This window comes from Crocodylus siamensis, chromosome 4 (assembly GCF_052110815.1).
Source record: "Crocodylus siamensis isolate JL-2025a chromosome 4, ASM5211081v1, whole genome shotgun sequence".
NCBI lineage: Eukaryota > Metazoa > Chordata > Crocodylia > Crocodylidae > Crocodylus > Crocodylus siamensis.
This window is the reverse complement of record NC_143398.1, coordinates 75,521,695-75,543,188: the sequence shown is the minus strand read 5'-3', so window position 1 is coordinate 75,543,188 and position 21,494 is coordinate 75,521,695. Positions and strand designations below refer to the sequence as shown.

At 40.9% G+C, this 21,494-nt stretch overlaps 1 protein-coding gene across 1 annotated transcript in view; it reads right to left on the bottom strand.

Annotated features, from left to right (window-relative positions):
- The window catches only part of OTOGL (otogelin like), a 168,644-nt gene that overhangs the window by 133,980 nt on the left and 13,170 nt on the right, over positions 1-21,494 (bottom strand). The window contains exons 6-14 of the mRNA XM_090041582.1: positions 15,942-16,063; positions 14,942-15,147; positions 11,283-11,413; positions 10,171-10,277; positions 7,522-7,628; positions 5,177-5,302; positions 4,671-4,779; positions 4,236-4,282; positions 894-1,039 (exon numbers count right to left, since the gene is read on the bottom strand). Of these exons, the coding sequence (XP_089897708.1) occupies positions 894-1,039; positions 4,236-4,282; positions 4,671-4,779; positions 5,177-5,302; positions 7,522-7,628; positions 10,171-10,277; positions 11,283-11,413; positions 14,942-15,147; positions 15,942-16,063 (1,101 nt within the window). The remainder of the gene's footprint in view (positions 1-893; positions 1,040-4,235; positions 4,283-4,670; positions 4,780-5,176; positions 5,303-7,521; positions 7,629-10,170; positions 10,278-11,282; positions 11,414-14,941; positions 15,148-15,941; positions 16,064-21,494) is intronic.

Here is a 21,494-nt window from a genome sequence, read left to right as displayed (position 1 = left end):
CAGATAAGGCACTGCACAAGATGTGCAGAACCAATTATTTTTATTAATGGAAATGAAGTAGCAAGCAAACTAAAGCTCCGATTTTAAATATGGGTCTAAATGGAAGATTCCTGTGCCCATTCCTAAAGCCTCTGACTGCACTGTAGTTCCTAATGGAAGCAAGGGTCAACTCATATGGATCCAGGTGCATGTTTCAATACCAGAATGACATCTCTAAAACTACCCACCCTAGATTTCATAAATACAAGACTCTTCCCTTCCCCTTGGAATACACCTGTGATTTCTGACTATCGTAAGAAGTATAATTCCCCAAAACAATGATAAATTAATGTATAATAAAGTGCCTTAAAAGGAAAAAAAGTACTAAGTTAGACTAGCAACATTCTAAGTTTTTTAAATAATTTGTGATTTAAATACATGGTACCCTTCAACCTGAAAATAATATGCATTTCAGTTAACACATTTCTTAAAATTAGCATTCCAAGAACAGAGATAGCCCATAAAACAGCAACTAAATATTGTAAGCTGCTATGAAATGCCTTATCTAGATGACGGTACAGGAAACCTGTTCCAACCTGTCAGCCAAAGTATTTATCTAAAACACCTGCTCAAGATGTAACCAAATATGTAGATAACTGTGTAATCATGAATGGATGATTATAAATAAAGGCTGCAACTGATTTTACAAAGGACAGTGCTCATATATTCATATAAAATATAGGCTATGAATAACATGTATTTAGCCACTCATTAATAAGAAGCAGCAAAGGTGTTTCAATTTTGTTCAAAGCTGTTTCATGCCCAGGTAAATTTTCAATGGCTGTCTACATGAGACTATCTAAAACATTTACGTACCCATTTAGCATTGCAAATGTTTAAAAGTATAACCTCACCTGTCCACATGGAGCATTTCGTAAAATGACTATGAATTTGTCTTTCCCAGTGCCTTTTACCAGAACATACTGGCAAATCCCAAGAAAAGTAAAATAACGACCATCAAATGTTGTGAAATGGGAGTTACCTACAATGGAGCACTCAGCTTGGGAGAGAAAAATCAATAAATAGGAAAATTAATTTGCAGAGAAACATGTCAGGGTTCCATTAGACACAGAAAATAGACACATACGGATTTTCCTACCATGCATTCCCAAACAGAATAGCTAATCTAGTTTAAATCCATCTAGCTATCATGTCTGCATAGCACAATTTTTGCATTCCCATTACATTTCCACCTCATCAGCTGTACTGCTGTTGACACTATGTGAGTAATTTTTAATTAGACACCATCACTACTATCTGAGCACCTCCCACAAAAAAAAATTCTGTAAGAGTCCAACAACAAGACTAGATTTTTCCCTATTACTCCTGAAGTTCATGTAATTTTTCCTCCCTCCTCATTTTTCTGCCTGCCCAAATGCAAAAAGCATGCACTTCTTCCTCACTTTTATATATGTGGTGGAGCACCTTTGGGGTGCTCGCCATGTGGAAGGGGCTGCAGCAGGCTGGGACAAAGCCAGCAGAGAAGGCAGCCAAGTGAAGCCCCCGAATGTCATTCTAAGTGGGGAAGTGTGTGGCAGAGCACCTTTGGGGGTGCTTGCCACCTGAGGGCTTTCACAGGCTCTGAGGGGAGCCTGCTTTGGAAGAGCAGCAGAGAAAATCTCCCCCAGGATCTATTTTAAGGGGGGAGGTGTGTGGCAGGGCATTGTTGGTACCTGCCACTTTAAGAGCAAAGCCAAGCAGCCAGCAGGTGCTTGATTGCAGCAGCCATTTTAGATCTCTGGTCACCTATATAAAGAGAGCAGTTCGCTGCTGGCAGGTCAGGCAGTAACACTGCCTGGCTGTAAGACTCCATGCAACATCTTGGAGGTTCCTTGTCCTGGGCATGACCTAAAACTGCACTCTGCTGGGAGTGAGTGGCCTGGTGAGGCTCTCAGTGGTGTGGAAGCCCCCAGGAAATGCCAGGCCAGTTACCACCCCGGTGAAAGGCGGGGTGGTACCTTAACCTTAGCCCTCACCTTCAGGTGGATCACATACCATTGGAGCTGTGGCCACCTGAGCCCTATGGGGTGGAAGACCCTGAGGAAAGGTAGTTGGGGCCAGGCACTGCTACAGCCACCTGAGCCCACCTGGGGAGGGAAGCCCCATGGACCCAGTGAGCGAGGGAGTGAGGAGACAGCCCCAGTGAAGGGGGGGAACAAGACAGCTGAGAGCCCAGTATGTTTATATGTATAGAATTGTCCCCAGAAGGGGCCAGAGCAAGCTTAGACCTGGTTGGGTAACTGGCTGACCACTACCCCAGTGAGGGTCGCAGGAGAGGCCCAAAAGATGGTACGTCTGCCACCCAAGGTATGAACTAGGTAGAGCCTATGGCCTAAGGGGCTCTCTCCAAGAGGAAGCAAGGCAGTATGAGTTATCGATGTGTGAAAGAAACCCTGTGAGAGAGGGTAGAGTGTGAGAGGAGGGCAGTATGAATGTGTGTGTGACTGAGGACTGACGGCGAGGCCTAAGCTTGGTCTGGCTGTAAGCTGGGAGCAGTGTGTCATCTGGATGCCATCTGTGAGGCTTGGGCTGCAGTGTAGGAGTGGAATGGAGCCGCAGATAGCACCCCTTGGCATCAGGTCAAGAATGGGCAGACTTCCACCTTAATTTAATATCCTAATTAATTAACAAGGCACGGCGGATGAGTCAGGTGGGTGGTGTGCCCAAAGGCAAGTGGGGAATCTAGCACTGTGGCTAGTCAGAGAGCCCCACTTTGCCACAGTATATAGTTTTCCTTCAATCTTCCTGCTAGGGTGACAAGGTAAGCTTGGGGTAGCAAGGCTTTTGTATGGCATTCTGAACAGGGCCGGCTTGTCCTATCCTGCAAAACCTGTGGCCACAGCCAAAGGGCCCCCTGCGTCCAGCTGCTTGCCACCCCCCACTGCTGACACCACCACTGTTGGCTTCACGTCTCCCTGCTTGCCCTTCTTCTCCCCCCACCAGCTTCTTCTGCTGTTCACCACACCCACCCACCCTCCAAACTGCTGGCTTCATCACACCAGGGGGCCCCAAAACTATTTCTTGCAGGGGGTCCCAAAAATTGTGGGCCAGCCCTGATTCTGAAGGAGGCTAGCATGCATCCAAGGGAGATCCATAAGTTATATGGAGCCATCTAACAGAAAAATTCTGTCTTCATTTTCATGAGTCTGCCCCAACAGTTTGACACTGTTATCCTTTCTAGGAAACACTGCTTTCAGGGGAAGTCTTGGTCACTAAGTGACACCAACTCTTTTGAAAAATTTACTACAAAAGCCAGAGGCCTTAGAGATAAGGATTGTTACATTAATCAAAATGGAATTCTGTAAGAAATATACTAAACTGAGAAAATACTTCATGAAGAGTATAGATCAAGAACTAGTGGCCCATGGGCTGTATCTTGATTGCAAGGGGTTAAAATGCAGCCCCCAAGCTCCTGCCCAGCTGTAGCTCCCCCAACTGCTCTGGCTACAACAGCAACCAGAGTTTCTAGACTTCACCTCCCTCTTCCAATTGCCATTTCCTGCCCCCTGCCCCAGGTTGCTGCGGGGGGGAGGGGGGGCACTGACTGGTTGCTGCGGGGGGAGGGGGGACACATGCACCAGTTGCCCATGTTGGACAGACCTGCACTGAATGAAGCGTTCTTATTACTGTTTGTTACAATTTCACTTTCAATACAGGGAAGTGAATACACATGGTTGTGAAGCCTGGGCACTTAAAGACATGAGGGACGAATTAAAGCATTTACAATTTTGATATTATAGAAGAAGGCTGAATTTTAGCTAGATCACCAACACTAAAAAGTGAAGAGAGATAAATGAAGAATTTAGAAAAAGCAATTTATTTGAAATACTTTGGACACATTGTGAGACCAATAGCTAAACTCTTAATTCCAGGTATTATCAGGCAAAATAGAAGGAAAGCCAGAAAGAGGAGAAAAGATCCAGTATATCAGAAATACTGCAAGATACAAATAGTAATCAGAGAAAGAGTAGATATTTTACAGGTTTGTTGTGACCATAAAAGATGAAGGATGGAGATAAACAACTTCTTAACTGAACATGTCAACTGGAGAAAAAGAAACCTTGAGGGCATATTAGCTTGGTCATCTTTTAACAAACTCATCTTTTTCCAACTCATTCCATATACTGGTGATAGGAATCATTAAAAACAGAGTTACCTGGGCAACTGGTGATAGGAATCATTAAAAACAGAGTTACCTGGGCAGTCATGTTCAGTGCAGTTCCAAATACCACCAATACAAATACTGAAAACACACACAAAAAAGGAGACAGCAACATAAAATATAGAAAGCATTCATTTTTTCAGATTTTAAGAAAATGTAACTTTCTAGTGTTATACTTTTTAAAGACAGTGTCCTAGGGTCTGAGCCAGATACAGACCTCAGGCTTTATGTGCATATTCATATGCTGTGTATGCATAAAAATATAACTTGTATTACAGTCTATTTTTAAGAAATACATATTTGATTACTTTTAAAATATGTATATTTGATCACTTAAGAAATGTAATATAACTTCATACCATCTTAGGAGGCATATGTTAAATATACATAGGTAGACACAGATTGAGACACACACACACACACACACACACACACACACACACACACAATAGAAGGTGGGTTTACATACCAGTTACTGCATTCTTGTTGGATTTTTGAGCCTACAGGGAAGGCCACCCCGTGATAAATACAAGGACAATTTGATACAGAGATACAAGTTCCGTTTTCCATAATGAGCCCTATTTTTGGCAAAAAAGAAAAATACTGAAAACTTGGAAAGATAATCTTCCTGAAAAAAGTAGAATATGTGCCCTACTTAAAAAATTAGATACAATTCTGAAAAAATTATATATACCTATGTCTTTGTGCTATTCGCACTTATATAATGCACTAGAGATCACTGGAGTTTTAAATGATAGTGACCAGTTCAGTTACATACTGCATTTTGGATAATTTTAGAAAACAATATATCAAACAGGGGGGAGGGGGATTATATAATAAGAACTAACATAGAAACAGCAATATGCATTCTTCCAAATGTTTAGTCTTACAATAGACCATCTATTTAGATCCTATTGTTGTCTTGTTGGACATTAGTTTAATGTCAATACATCATGTGAAGTTTTAGATGCTTACCATCTGGACAATAACAGCCATCTAAGCAATGGAGGTTGCTACCAAGACAATCCTTTTCAAATGTGCAGGTTGGTGGGCAACAACTAATGCAATCCCGATGCACAAAACTGTCTTCACACTTTTCAGCTACATCATGTACAAATAACACTGGATATTAGTGCATCAATTTTCCTTTTAAATATTGAAGAGGGTCCACCTCTTCAATAATTAAGTTGTTTTCCAACTGTAATATCTCACTAAAAATGTTGCATAAATGTTTATAGTACAGCTACTTAGGTATTTAAGCACATAACTTTAAAGACCTATTTAAAGACTTTTTTAAAGCATTAAAACAGTAACCACAGCCCATAGGATTAATATAAGTGAACTCCTACATCTACCCACAGAATTGCATTATCAACAGGATCCTTTCTCTGTTTAAAAATCTAAAATTCTGATTAAAAACCCCCAAATCTGTTTTTCCACAAATAAAATGAAACACTGAAATAGACAGATAATCAGTTGAACACAATGTTTTATTGATATATTAACAATATTGAAGCATTTTGGAAGCCTACCAGAGCCTCAATCATTATAATGAAATAAATTCAAAATTCCAACATATTTTGAAATTTGTTTTTGGTTTTGTTGTTTTTTCTATCATGGAAAATCAGAGCTCTTGCTGCCCCCTTTGTTCACCAGGAGGCAGGTCCAACTGAGGTGGTACCTCTACTGCTTTGTGGTGCAGCCATGAAATACCAGTGCCACTCACTCCCAACCCCCAGTCCCTGCTGGTGCCCCTAACTCCTGACCTGAGGGCCCCCATCCCCGCTGGTGCCTCTCATTCATGACCCGCATCCCTCCCCCCCAGCCCTGTTAGTGCCCTTCACTCCCAACCCACTGCCCCCAGGCCCCAACTCGTCAGTGTGTGGGAAAGAGGGTGGGTGCACGGGGAAGGGGGTGGGGGCGGAGGGAAGGGGGGCCATGGGGCAGGGAGGAGCCTGACCATAGATAATACCATTAATGGTGCATTGGAAGGACTGGGGGGGCACATGCCTCCACACCAGGGCATGGGACTGCAGCCTGACTGGACTGGTATCAGGCTGCCTCCATGGCCCAGCAGGCAGGACCCAGTGCAGGAGGGCAGAGCTGGGTGGCAAGACTTGTTGCTGCCACCACCACAAGGACCCCCACACCAGCCATGCCACCATGGAGTAAAGCCATGTTGTCTGCAGCATCAGGAGTAAAGAACTAGGATGGGCGGGAGGGCAGGGGGAGGTGCTGCACTGCTCTCACCTCCTCCCACCATCAGATACTTGCACACTGGGCCACGACTCTACTCTGCTGCAATGGCCCAGCTGCTACCGCTGCTGCTCCCCTCAGGCCACCTGTACAGCCCCTTACCTGCCCTCTGATGTAGAGCCAAAGCCCTGCAAGCAAGTGGCTGGCAGCAGGAAGAAGTAAGGGCAGTGTGGCACCTGATTCACTACTCCTTGCACTAGTGGTGGTGCATTACTCCATGATGGTGCAGCTGGCATGGGGTTCCTGGCAGTGGCAGCAGCAGCAGCAGCAGCAGCGAGTCTCACCACTCCACTCCTCTCTCCAAGGCCAGGTCCTGCCGATTGAGCCATAAAGACATCCCAGTGTCAGTCTGGTCAGGTTGCAGTCCTGTGCCCCATACTGTGAATGAACAAAATCGGGGGAGGGGGGGCATGTGACATCCCCTGGATGAACCGCCCATGGCTCTCTCCTGCTCCCTCCATCACCATGGGGGCTCAATGAGAGCCGCCACCACCTCAGTCGGCCCAATCATAAACTTAGCTGCAGGAAGCTGGGGGAGCTGCTCTCTACCACACTGGATGGGCCTGTATTGCTGGTCATATCCATGTGGTGCCCCCTATGTTCAATTGCCCTCCTCCCACTTGCCCCAGCTTCAAACAGCCTCTTGCAGGATGGAATTAAAATCATTCCCTAGCAGTGGGGGCCAAATACATTAACAGGTGTGCCACACATTAAGCCATGTTCCCTCCCTAAGAGCTATTCTGGTCGTCTTTCCATACCCAATCCACTCTTCTGCTTTCTGCTCCCTGCCTTACCTGTCATCTGTGTTCCTTGCTTCCTCCCCCATCTACTACATGCCACTCACAAAGGCTGCCTGTGTCACTTCTGGCATGCATGACATGGGTTAGCCACCCTTGCTCTAGTAACCATGCTTCATTATCACTTATGAAATATGGTATAACCCAAGTCAACTTATACAATTATAAGACTTGCGTAATTACAGTAAACGTTTGGTGCCAACGTGGAACTAAAACGTACATTACTAGAATAAAAAAATAAATAAAAAAATAATAAATTAAGCTTACTACAGGCAGGAAAATCATCCCTCCAGTCTCGTACAGGGTATCCTGCATGTGAGCATGCTCTAGCATACTCTGTTACTGCTCGGCAATAAGTTTCATCATCATCCATTCTGAAATGGAAAAATAGTTTTGTAAGCACTGGGTACATCCACACTAGACATTTGCTGCAGAGTTGCTTTATTAGCTCCTCAGTAAAATCTCAACATCTACATGTGCGGCCCTATTAGGCCGCAGGAAACTAATTAACTATGCCACAGATTAGTACTTGTAAATGCAAGTACTAACCAGTGCCAGTTTTATTTAATGCAGAGCAAATGCATGTGTACATGCTGACAGGGTTGGCTTGGGCATGAAGGTGCCTCAAATGCAGGACTGCCTGCCAGCTAGCCCCACACTGGTGCACCCTCATGCCCAAGCCAGTCCCTCCACAGCATGTTGAACTGGGTCGGAGCAGCCCCAGACTAGCAGGATGACCCCTGGGGCACACTGCCAGCTGGGGCTGCTCTGACCTGGATCAACATTCTGGCGGTCTCAGGGCAAGGTGAAGGCAGTGCCCAGGAACAATAAACTCAAGAGTTTATTCATTCACATTAATTTCATGTGTAGACGTGCCCACTGAGCGCTAAATGCAGGATTTACGACTATTTCTCTCCTATATAACATTGCAGAACTCTATACAGGGCTAGCAATACACATTGTGAAAATGATACAAGCATCAGCTGAAAGAAACTGGGACATTGCATATGTTTTTGCATGTTTATGTTTTGATATGATAAAAGGTATTTTTTTTATTTTTATGTTACAACCACAAACATAGTTAATATTTTATTACAAAATAAATCAATGCTAATTAACAGAGGAAAACAGAAGTCTTGTAATGAAGGCAGTGGAGAAGACAACATAGATCTTATTCCCGACTCTGTCAAGGAATTTCTGTTTGACCTTCGCCAAAATAACTCCCTATACCCCAGCTATAAAATGAGGGTGTCCCTCTGTCAAAAAGCCACTATAAATATATAATCATTAACAATGGCATAGCGCTCATATACTCATGGGATGGGAATTGTATATAGACAATCTGGAGAGTCACGACCATTTTAAAATTAACTTAAGCCCATCATAATCTGTCATTCACTATGGAGGACGTATTGCCAAAATAATTAGTCACAAGACATCTTTATAAAAAACAAAAACAAAATTAGAACATCTTGCCTGTATTTACTTGTCTTTCAGCACTACTAAATCAAGCTTCAAAAACTAATATTTCTAAGAATATGTTACATTGTACAGGTTCTGCTTTCAACACACCACTTAGAAACTCAAACACCACTGTACTTTTGTTATGTCCATCAGAGTCTCCTTGGTCTCCTCACATAATCCAATTAAATGAGTCTTATTGAAACAGTGACTCGGCATATCAACTAGGCTCCACAAGGAACTAAGCTGCTGATGAGAGGTCTCTTATGAACATAAGCCTAAATTAATGAGCTCCTGAGACATGGAAGCTTCCTACAAAAGTTTAAAATACTGACACCATTCACATCAACACCTACAGGTATGTAAAAAATAAATAAATAAATAAATAAATCCTCCCTGATATTCCCTCAGTTGACTCAATGTCATACTGAAAGTTTGTTTTATATTTTTCTCTGGGTGCAATAGAGTTATGAAGATGCAAAAATAATTTTTTTAATTGTCTTATAAATAAAATTCAGGTCCAGCCTGACTTTGGCTGCCAGTGAGATCAATGGAAAATGTCATGGGCTTCCATACAAACATTTTAGTCCCAAAGGATATAAACATGCAACCTGTCATCAGTGGCAGAGCAATGCAACCAGGCATCTGGGACACAGCAGTAGTGGCTACTTCTGGTTGCTGCTGTGTCACCAGCACAATCACACAGCTACCAGCAGTCATGTTTTTTTCATCTCCCTGACCTCACTTTCCCCACAAAGTTGGTTGCTGGCCCTAGTTACACCACTGCTTGTCATATCCATTTTAGGGCAAAATAGAAAACTAAAAATTAGCAGCCTATTATATTAGTCAGTGGTAATAACTTCATGAAATAGCACATACAATGGAAGCTACTGGATGGGTAGTTCTTCAGCTCACTGTACTGATCACTTCTGCACCTCATTTCAACAAAAAATTGATAATTCACTTTGACAAAGTGGCAGAAACAGCTATTGCTATTCTTATTACCTACATCACTAAGATTAATTTCCAATGAAAGAGTTTCTATTTAAAAAGTAAACACTTTGCTTGGTCAGCTATTCATTTGCAGCATACCTAGGAGATCATAATAAATATGACTGACTGATATTGTTGGAAAAGGAATCAACACTGCTGGTACTCTAATGCGTGCCAAGTAAAACAAATTATTATTAACAGAGCACAGTGGCCAAGAAATTCTAGCATGCACAGTATGGGAAACAAGGAGAAATACAGGGCTTATTTCACCTGGTATTTGAAAGTTTAGCTCCCTCTAATGTCTATAATCATTGGACCTGTTTGAATTTGACCCATTGCCTAGTATGGTTAGAGCGACCACTGGGATTGAAAACAGAGATGCTGGGACATGAAATTGGGGAACACAGGAATGACTGGCTGTTATATAATACCCCCAAAAATATTTAATACCACCCTTCTTACCTGCAAAGGTCATTCATACAGCTAGAAATATAAGAATAAGGATCTATGCTTTCATGACAGCTGAGAAAAGGAAATTGTAGGAGTACTTGGCACTTGAAGAACATGGCCTGTGCAATAAAAACAAGAATTATTCCTTTTAGTTCCACTCCCCCACAAAAGAAAACTAATACATAAAAAAAATTAGTCTACAAGGTTCCTTTCAGAATATAAGGATTCCCCAATTTTCTCTTGTATTATTCCTTATCTCTACTCTATTCCTACTGTATCATGATTAATATGTCCATCATACCAGCCTGACAACTGAACTTCTAAACTAGTCAAAGAAGACAACTGTTAATGATGAAAACTATTCACATTGGAGCTAAGCCTGTTTCTTGTGCTGTACAATGTTCTCATGACATAATGAGATGCAAGAGATCAGGACTGAAAACTGAATCACAGGCCGAGGTGCCAGTGAAGATTTCTTAAACAGGCCAGTTGGCAAATTCATTAGCCGCACAAAACTTAATTCATCCTAGTTTGTCAGAAACCCTCTAATGACCAGCCTGATCTGAATCTTCTCCCCAAAGTTCAATATGTTTAGAGCGAGTGTTTAACTTTAGATCCAGCCGTTTTCTGCATGCTGCATATATTGAGCCCATTTCTGATCTCATTTACACTATTCCTTTCCTTACTTCCTCTTTTGCACTATAACTCTACTGGCATCAATAAAATGAATCCTGGCCTCAGACTATATGACATAAGAATCAGACTTACTGAGTTTAAAAGTCCTTTAGCAGTCTGAAGTGTTTCTTAGAATTATGAAGAACAAAGATGAATACATTTAATTTATTCATTAATATATTTAATTTATTATGTACCAATATAAATTGACAGAAACTGATCAATTTAAAATGATGCTATAATATTAGTCTTTTAAACTATTTTACCAAATTTTAAATCAATTGTTTATTAGGCATTTTTAGATTTCATACAGACATTTTTAGGTTCTATGCGAGAGCCTTGGTTTTGGCAGTGGTTTGGCATTTCAAAACATTGGTATTGCCACTTAGTATAGGGTAGAGAAACTTATTGCTACAGTGCACTCAACAAATTTGCACTGACAAGCTTACCTCAGTAAACTCTGTGTCAGCTGAGCATGGACTAGAAAAATCTGAGGCAGTAGGTACACAAGTTGCATCTTCCAGGGTTTGCACAGACCAGCTATTTGCAAATTCAGCAATGTCTTCTGTATAGTGACCTACTTCATAGAAAACATTGAACAGCATCACTTTCTACAAGCAGATAGGTCTTCCTTTCAAACCAAAACTGATTTACCGCTTGAGCAAAGCATTAAAATAGGCTTCCAATAATTTTTTTATGCACACTTGATCCAAATTACACATATAATCAATCAATAATTTGAGATATTTACAAATTCATTTAGTGTAAAATATGAAATTAACATGAAATGTAACGTGTTAAGTTTTTAAAAAATTACCACAGTAAGCATTTTTTCTTTTCTTTTTTTTAAGGAAAAGTTATATGTAGTAGTTTCAGAACAAATCTCCAAGTAAGGACAGATTTCTTTTTATGGCTATTTAAAAAAAAAATCCTTGCACTTCTTTTAACACATTTCATGTAAGGATCTCAACATATTTCACAGAAGTGGGTGAGTGCTGACATCCCCTCTCCAAAAATAAAACTCAAGACATCACAAGTTTCCTTCTGGAATGAGAATATGAGATACAATGGAACCACATATGACATTACAACTTACCAGTGGAAAGTGTTCAGGTTATGACAGATGTACCAGAACTTATATAGAATAAATGACCACATTATTAAAAAAGAAAAATGGATGTTCAAGTCATTGTTCAATGAAAGAAGGCTGGCAGCCAAAGCACAGCCATGCCTGCGGCATAGGTCGCGGCTCCTGTGACCCCTTTCTGAAATCCTCGATCTTCCCCCTTGTACATAGGTACCTAAAATTTAATAAAGATGGTGGACTTCTGCTTGGTTAACTCAGCCAGTAATGGCATTGTCAAACACTGACGCTGGTGTCAACAGACGTGTTGGGTATAGAGGGTATGACCAGCAATATTCTGTGGGTAAAGGGATACATGGCCAAAAAAGTTTGAAAGCCACTGCTCTAGGTAAAATACAGACTACATGTTCCTTGTAGTGTTAAATGGACAAGGATAAAGGAGATATATTCCTGTATCGTTTGTAGGATACATCAGCAGTTAACGCAAGTGATATTCAACAGGTTAGGAGAAAGGATATTATATTAAATATAATATAAATACCCTTTCTGCAAGCTTGAGTACAGCCTAACCTTTACCAGCTCAGGTGATACAGGATTTATATGCTGTATTTTTTAAGGCAAAATGCACAGCTGGTCAGAGCATTATTGACTAAATTAAATTTTGTTGAAGAATGCTGTTTCAAAACAGTTCACAAAACATGTCAGTTTCAATGAAGTTTGAGAGGAAGGGCACTGTACATTTTCTCATAGAAGCCTTGACCTCTCTGGTCAATCCTGATCAAATTCACAAACACATTACACACAGACTATTAAGCATTGATTCTCAACATTTTTATACTTGAAACACCCTTCATTAGACTTAAGGCACCCCTTGGAAAATGCTAGCTCTTAGTTTTCACTCATTTTTTGACTACAGAAAAATAATAGAGCAATTGTTCTGCTGCAAAGAACTAAGAAAAACCACAGCAGGACCATGTTTTTAACACTATGGATTCCTATTTGAAATCTCTGGACATACCTTGTGAATCATGTTTGTGCACTTAACAGTGTTAGCATTTCCTGGCATTCTGCAGCACTCCTGAAAGGATCTTAAGACACCCCAGAGTGCCATAATACTGTAATTGAGAATCACTGCTATAGAAACGAATCATACTTTGTTTTAGAGACTGGGACCCATATAAACCTAAGGATCACCTAAAACTACAAATAAATACAGATGCAACCCTATCCAAAGCTCTAGGCCAGTTTCAGAGATAGTACAGATTTCAAACAGCCTAGCCAAACTGGTTCACGGATATGTTGGCAAAGACCCCCAGATTGGATTCTAGATGTAATGTAGCTAGGGCCTGTAAAAGTAATCTGTATGCTGACCACAAAGAACAGATGCCAATGATTTAATTATGGAAGTATGTCAAAGGGTTCAGATTTGGAAATATTACAATGGAAAGCTGCAACTTATAAGCATCACATCCTATCCTTGTGAAAAAGTATCAGAACAGTTTGCTGCTATTTGAAGAAATATCATTAGGACACTATAAAAATTAGTGCTATAAAATTAGTTGCAGCTTAAGTTCAGTCTGATCCATTGTTCTGACTTCTGCAGGACAGGAATTCTACTGTTCTACAAATTAAAAAATGGTACTGTATAAGGCTGAAAGTTAAACAAGCAAGCAAACCAGGTCTAGGAATTGTCTTAAATAAATAGAAAGCTGAAAGAAATTGAAAATATTCTTTTTAACAGGGAGTGAATCCATGACTTCCTTCTTTTTTATTCACTTATTTCAACAATCCTGGAAGTGTACTTTACTTTGGTATCCAGATGTCAAGTGTTTGGAACAGGACAATCAGTATAACAGAATCATAGGGGTGGAAGGCAGCCTTGAGGTTGATCGTATCCAAATGCTTCACAGATGCAGGTTTAATGTTCCTGAACAGTACAATGCAGCATGCACTGTGAAGGGGATACAACCCATTTTCATTGGCCAGTTAAGCAAAGGGGAAGGGAGGTGTGCATGTGTGTGCGTGCACATTTTTACTCTATCTGGCAAAATACACAACATCTAAATTATGACACAAAAGAAATGTGGCAAGAGAAAAGGAGAGGGGAAAAAAACAAAATCAAGGCAAAACTGAGACAATTGTTGAAATTTAAGAATAGGCAACAATGAGAAACTAGACTCTTCCAGTATATTTTATTACTATGATTAAATCCGATTATTACTTTTCAATTCTTTGAGAGAAACTTTTTCTCCTTGCATTCCCAACATTCCACCCTTCACTCTAGGTAGGACTGAGTGTTTTCCATACAAAGGCAGCAGAATATTTGGCATGTTGGTTGTGCGTAAAACTTATATCAACCACCACCTACCATAAATAAGGTGAACCTACAGAAAAATACTATTCAGATTCAAGGAGAAACCAACTGTCTCAAATTCTGACGCTGTAGCAAATCAACAGCACAAACTGACCCACAAAGGGTCCATGGCAGTGTACTATCTGGTCCAAGGTAAAATATAGCAGTGGGGGAAAAAACACTTTTCTAAAAGAAGGTTTTCAATTTCCCATATTTCACTGACCAAAAAAACCCGTATTATTTAAATGGTAATTGTTCATTCAGATTAATATGCTGAGTGAAAGAATTCACTGTTTTGTGAATATATATATATATATATATATATATATATAAAAAAAATATATTAAAATATATTAACTGTTTTGATTTTCAGCATATCACTTTAATGAAAATGCTATTTTTAACGTTTAAATATATTTTCATCCTTTAAGTTCAGCTTGTGTATAGATGCTTTGTTGAACAGAAAACTATATAATTCAGTGTTTTGCTGAACTGGAGTTATACTCCTAAGAACTCGTTATAACAAATCCTAACTTTTCTACTCAACCTGATAATGAACTGAAGTGGAAAAAGCATTACTTTTTTTAGGACAAGTCCCCATATTTACAAAACAGCATGACCAGGACAGTTGGCTTTAAAATAAAAGATGCTTTCCTGAGCTCTTCACTTACTATTTTGTATTACGAGGTCATCAGATTTATTGCCATTAAAATTTCCACACAGACCACATGGTTTCCCTTTATGTTCTTCTGTTAGCTTCATATAAATACCAGAGCTTCCATCCCAAGCCAGAGAAAAACCAAAGGTAGTTTTCACCAGAATGTAGTCAGCCAATCTCTCAAAGAAGACATTTCCAATTGTCTGAGGCAAAGTTAATCTGAAAAAACAAAACCACCCAATTCAGAAACCCTAAATATTCTTAGGCGGAAGAAGGTGAGAGGGACCCTTCTAACACATTTTACCTTTTAACTCATAAAACCTATTCATTACATGCACTCAGAGCAGATTTTTTATTTTTTCCTCTTCAAAAAGATAAGTCAAAATTACCTTTCACTCCTGTTAGCTTTCTACAATGTGACATAGGTATTTTCTGACATACATGCTAATGCTAACCTCTTCTTTTACCATCTAAGAGCCTCTAAGAGTATGGTTTTACAGAATACTTATGTAGATATTACTGTCAGCCCTCAACCATCCATGTGCAACCCACCCCACCTGAATTTCCAGGTGCTTTCAGACCCGACTAGCTGGCCCAGCTGTGTTTGCATTAAAACCTAGGTTCAACTTTCACTCAAAATGATTACCCGCTCCCAGTAAGGAAAGAAGTTAAAAAAAAATCTGAATGCCACAGTTCTCCCATAATTTCCCCCATGCACCCAGAAGGTAGGCAAGCTCCACAGCTCACAGGGAGGGTGGGGGAAATCATGACACAGCACAGCATACTTCAGAAGCAACAAATAAACCCATGCAATATCCCAAAGGTACTAGAAACACTCATGAGTAGTTTTGCAATGCAACTCACACCTGAGCTAAGCTAATCTAATAGAAGGTGACCCAAAGCTACCACTACAGTACAAACATGCCATAAATGTAGTGTTTAGAATCATAATTCTCTAATGATAATACTTCATTTCTCTAGTAAGATATTCAAAATACTGTCAATTTACTTACCTAATTCCTTCTTTTCTTACTTCATGTCCCAAAATGACTATTTCTTCTTGGTTTGAAAAAAATAAGCTGATTGACCTCAGACAAGAATATACTGAGCCATCACACTGAGGGCTATTATGAACCTTGAGGGGGCAAAAATAGATATATATTAACAACAACTAATTTTTTACACAACATTTTCAGTAAAATTTTCGTACAATGTATTATATTTGTACTTGCATCCCATGGAAGAATCCAGAGACTTTTGCAAATAAATGGCTTAGATTATATAGAAGCATACAAAGTTACAAGATCACTTTTCACAACGTTACTGCAATATACAGCAACTATTTCAGAGCATATATACATATAACATTACTATATAGTTCAGGGGGAAAAAAGAGTGGATTATTTCATCCAAAGGAGACTACAAAGGAAACTTAATGGAGCATAACATAATTATCCAGATACAAATGTTATGACAATACTGAGATGAGCACCTCAATCTAATGAAAAGTGCCAGAAAACCTTCATAGTCCAGGCATCTGCTCTATTACAGAAGTAACGCAATGTCTCAAAACTGTACAACACTCCTACCACTGACTTAAACCAAAGATTGCCATCTGCTGAACTACCAGCACCTCCTCTTACACCAATTAGTTTTTCCTCCTTTCAAGTATTGAATCAGTTTGGTTTTAGAAATCCGAAAGGTTTGGTACAGAAGTAACATGAAGTTTTTAACTTGTATAGTCTTCTCTGTCAGGGACAGCTTTTCACAACCATACATCTAGAGATTTCTCATTAGAAATGTATAAAACCTAGTTTCCAAGCCTTTCCATTTCAGTAGATTTCTCCGTTTACTGGCAAAAGACTGCTTGATACTAGAACCTTGAGCAAAGTAAACTATACCAGCAAAGATATTAGGGTACTGGCCAGTGTGAAAGTGTTAATAAAAAATGCATGCACCCCTGTAATTAATGTTAATATAGTCGCAAAAGTTTCTCTGTAGTCTTGGCCCAAAATCCATAAACAGAACCAAATAAAGCAAAAATAATTGTACAGCCTTAATAAACATATCTCCTGTCCTAACTGGGCACCTTCCCATGAGCAGGAACATGTGTTCCCTGGAGATGACTAACAGCAGCACATATTCATGGCTCTGCTAGTTGTCCCTGGGGGAGCACCCCTGCACACATACTCTGGTACGTGGCAAATTGCCCTGGGTGGGGTAGGGAAAGCTTGGTCAGCACCTTCTGGGGCTCCAGCTGCAGTGATCCAGGTGCACAGAGCCTGGCCAACAGGCAGCTAAACCATGGCTCTGGCTGGCCAGGCTCTAGTTTCAGGCAGTGCACATTGCTTCTACATGCACCATCCTGACTGTTTTTTTTCTGATGCAGGTTAGATTTTTTTTTTGACACCAGGATCTCCTGGTGTCAAAAAAAACCTGCTGCACTGAAAATCAGCAATGCAGAAGACATCTGCATGCATACTGCATGCAGTTTGCAGTACCGCAGATGGGTCTACAGCACTACAAACTGCATGTGCAAGCTCACGCGGACATGTCCATCAGGTTCTTCTATTCAAATTTTTATACAGTGAACTTTAGACAACCCCTTTGATACAGAATCCACATTTATAATATAGGCTGTGTCCAACCCGGGAAATCCAGGTGAGGGAGATCCCCTGCCCTCCATCAATGCTGACCTCATGAAGGAACACCTTGAGAGGCTGGATACCTTCAAGTCAGCCGGCCCTGACAATCTACACCCCAGGGTACTCAAGGAGCGGGCGAGCATCACAGCCCAGCCCCTGGCATGGATCTTTGAGAACTCCTGGTGCTCTGAAGACTGGAAGAAGGCCAATGTGGTACCTATCTTCAAGAAAGGGAGGAAAGTGGATCTGGCTAACTATAGGCCCATCAGCCTGACCTCTATCTCAGGGAAGGTCTTAGAAAAGTTTATTAAAGAGGCCATCCTTAATGGACTGGCCGATGCCAACATCCTGAGGAATAGCCAGCATGGGTTTATTGCGGGTAGGTCTTGCTTGACCAATCTCATTTCCTTCCATCACCTGGACAAGGGAGAAGAGATTGATGTCATATATCTTGACTGCAAAAAAGCCTTCGATCTGGTATCCCATGATCACCTCTTGCCAAAACTGGCCAATTGTGGTCTTGGGTCCACCACGATCCGCTGGCTGGGAAACTGGCTCCATGGTCAGAACCAGAGGATGGTAACTGACAGAAATCAATCGTCATGGTGCCCTGTGACCAGTGGGGTCCCCCAAGGCTCGGCCCCTGGATCCATTTTGTTCAACTTCTTCATTGGAGTCCACATTGGAGTCCAAAGCAGACCAGCCAAGTTCACTGATGACACCAAACTTCAGGGCAAAGCATCCACACCTGAAGACAGGAAGGCGATCCAGGCTGACCTGAACAGGCTCAGCAAATGGGCAGAGAAGAACCTGATGGTGTTTAACACTGAAAAATGCAAGGTTCTCCACCTTAGGAGGAAAAACCTGCAGCATCCTTATCGGCTCGGCAGCGCTACGCTGGCTAGAGCTATGGAAGAGACTTGGGGGTCAGATGCTTCTCAAGCAAATCCCGAGACGTCATTGTCCCTCTGTACTCAGCCTTGGTGAGGTCACAGCTGGAGTACTATGCCCAGTTTTGGGCTCCACAATTCAAAAAGGATGTGGAGAAGCTTGAGAGAGTCCAGAGAAGAGTCACATGCATGATCAGAGGTCAGGAAAACAGACCTTACGATGACAGGCTGAGAGCCATGGTGCTCTTTAGCCTGGCAAAACGCAGGCTCAGGGGTGATCTGATGGCCACCTATAAGTTTATCAGGGGTGACCACCAGTACCTGGAGGAACGTTTGTTCACCAGAGCGTCCCAAGGGATGACAAGGTTGAACGGTCATAAACATCTGCAAGACCGTTTCAGGCTGGACATAACGAAGAATTTCTTTACTGTCCAAGCCCCCAAGGTCTCAGAGGTGGTTCAAGCACCTACATTGAACACCTTCAAGAAAAAATTGGATGCTTATCTTGCTGGGATCCTATGACCTAATGTCTATGAAATCTATTCCAGCCCTAATGCCTATGAAATCTATGAAATTCTTGTCAAAATTGCACTCCATTTAAGGAGATTTCAGAAATCTCTCAAGTCATATTTTTCTCTGACACACTCATCTGCAGCTCTAAAAAGTATCATGGGAACAATTTCTCTTAGCGTTGAACAGTAATAAGATGAGAATAGGATGAGCCATCTACAAAAACTTGATGTCATTTACATGATAGAGTACACTACTCAACATTTGCTGTTAGAGCACTCCATGCTACCTGAAATGTTTCAGATTTGGGTAAATGAAAAAGCAGGCGACTAAATCAAAGGCAACGTTCTCCATATTTGCCTGAGGAAATCATCTTGTGGCACAGTTCACTTTATATTTCTCATATTCATAGGATTTAAGACCAAAAGGAACCATAAGTTCCTATAGTAAGTATATCATGACATCATGATATGCACGTTATCATGTATATCATGACAAATTTCACTCACTCATCCCTACACTAAGCCCAATAATTTGTGTAGGACAAAGCATAGCTTCCAGAAAGGCATCCAATCTTAATCTAAGGACATCTAGAATGGAAAATCACTCACTTCCTTGGTAGTTTTAATCACTGAAGGCATGCAACAATTGCTTTCTCTTCACACAGGTGGTTTGCTTAAGACTTTAAAACACCACACAGCAAGGTCAGGTCTTGGTATGACTCTTGGCTTCCTATTACCCAATTTGTAAATCCATGCTGCTTGCATTAAGTTACATTACAGTGTACTGCTCCAATGTCATTAAAGGTTATTCCTAAGCAAACCTTTTCAGTCTTTTATAAAACATGATGCTTGTTCCACTCTCTCTCTCCTAGAATCTACTGAAATTTAAATTCTGTGCCTTAATACAATGATGGATTTGATTCTGGGCTATTTTTTCTTTAAAAAAAAAAAAAAAAAGGCTTAGGAGAGAGAATTCTGCAAAAGAATTCAAATTAAATGGAAACAGAGTAAACTAATAGCAACAGCAATCCGCTCCCGTATCCATGTTCTAAATCTTTTAGCAGGTTACAAAGAAATCACAGTTCTGACACTGAATTTCACTATTTTGCTGTTCCTTTCAGAAAGACATGGCCTATATTTGGTTCTGCTACAAGGATTGCCTTTTCCTCCAAATATATTTCTGTAGCAAATAAGACTTTAGCAATACTGTACTGTCTCACATTCTACATACCCCCAAAAATGACACACACCTTGTTTTGGAAAAACAGAATGGGGAAAAGGAAAAAAAGATTTTTCCTCTCATGGCCGATTGCTGACTGCAGGGACCCTGACTGCAGCAGCTGTGGCTCCGAGACTGTTAACACTGTAGCTGCTGAAGGGTAAATTCTGCCCTTTCCTCCCCAATACTAGGAGAGGGAGAAGTATGACAGTCATCTTACAGCAGCATCTCCTTGCTTCTACTCCAGCAAAGAAAAATCAGCTTTACCACTTAAAGATATGCATGCCAAATTTGGAGGACTAATTTTGGGGGAAAGGGTACATAAAGTATATAAGTAAGTACAGCTTCTTATACACAGATGTTCAACTTTAGAAAAATGCAACTTAACTTGCAAAAACTATAAGGTAAACAATTAAAATCTAAAAAAGATCATTAGGGCAAACAAAATGAGTACTGCATTATCTTTACTGGATACAGGCCATTATCCACTTTGAAAGCTAATTCAGTATTTAGATGAAAGATAGGCAAGCCCTTAAAGTAAAGAGATCTACAGAGTGATTAATTGGTATAATGTATCCCACTCTGAGGCCTACTGATCAATACAAATGTTTTCTAATAGGTATACCTTCTGTAATCTCGTACACACTTTCCCAGTACTGTATATTGCCCTTCTGACAGCATTTAGAAACTCTATTATTTCTGCACTCTATACAATGACTGATTAATGTAAAATGGACAAACAGTCCTTGGAGCAGAGATCAGAAACCAAGTATCCCTGGTCTAGGTAAATGTCCTAATCTTTAGGTTAGAGTAATGCTTCCTCTCTTTGCCTTAATGAACCTTGAATTATTTTTGTACAGTGGTGCAGCTCGACAGGAAAGGTAGAAAGTATCCTGGTGACTATAGCACTCTCCTGATAGATTAAAAAGGTATGGGTTTGAACTCTTAGGGCGCATCCACATGAGCACGCACTTGCCCCTTGCCCCACCTCAAACCCCTTTGAGGTGGGGCAACAGGCATGTGGGGGAACAAAAAAATGTTCTCTGCACTGCAAACTTGCAGCATGGGGAGAAAATTAGACCCCTGGATAGGGTCTAAAAAAAGTGAAGTATAAAAAAAGTGGGGCAACCAGAGGCTGGGTCCTCCATGGAGATGCTCTGGCTGCCAGAGCATCTCTATGGTTGACCCCTCGCCCTGGTGCTGAAACACGCAGCTGGCCAAGCCAGGTGTTTCAGCACCAGAGCTCCAGTGCTGGTGAGTAAGGGATCAGGGAGGCTGGAGGAGGAAGAAGGGACTGTGG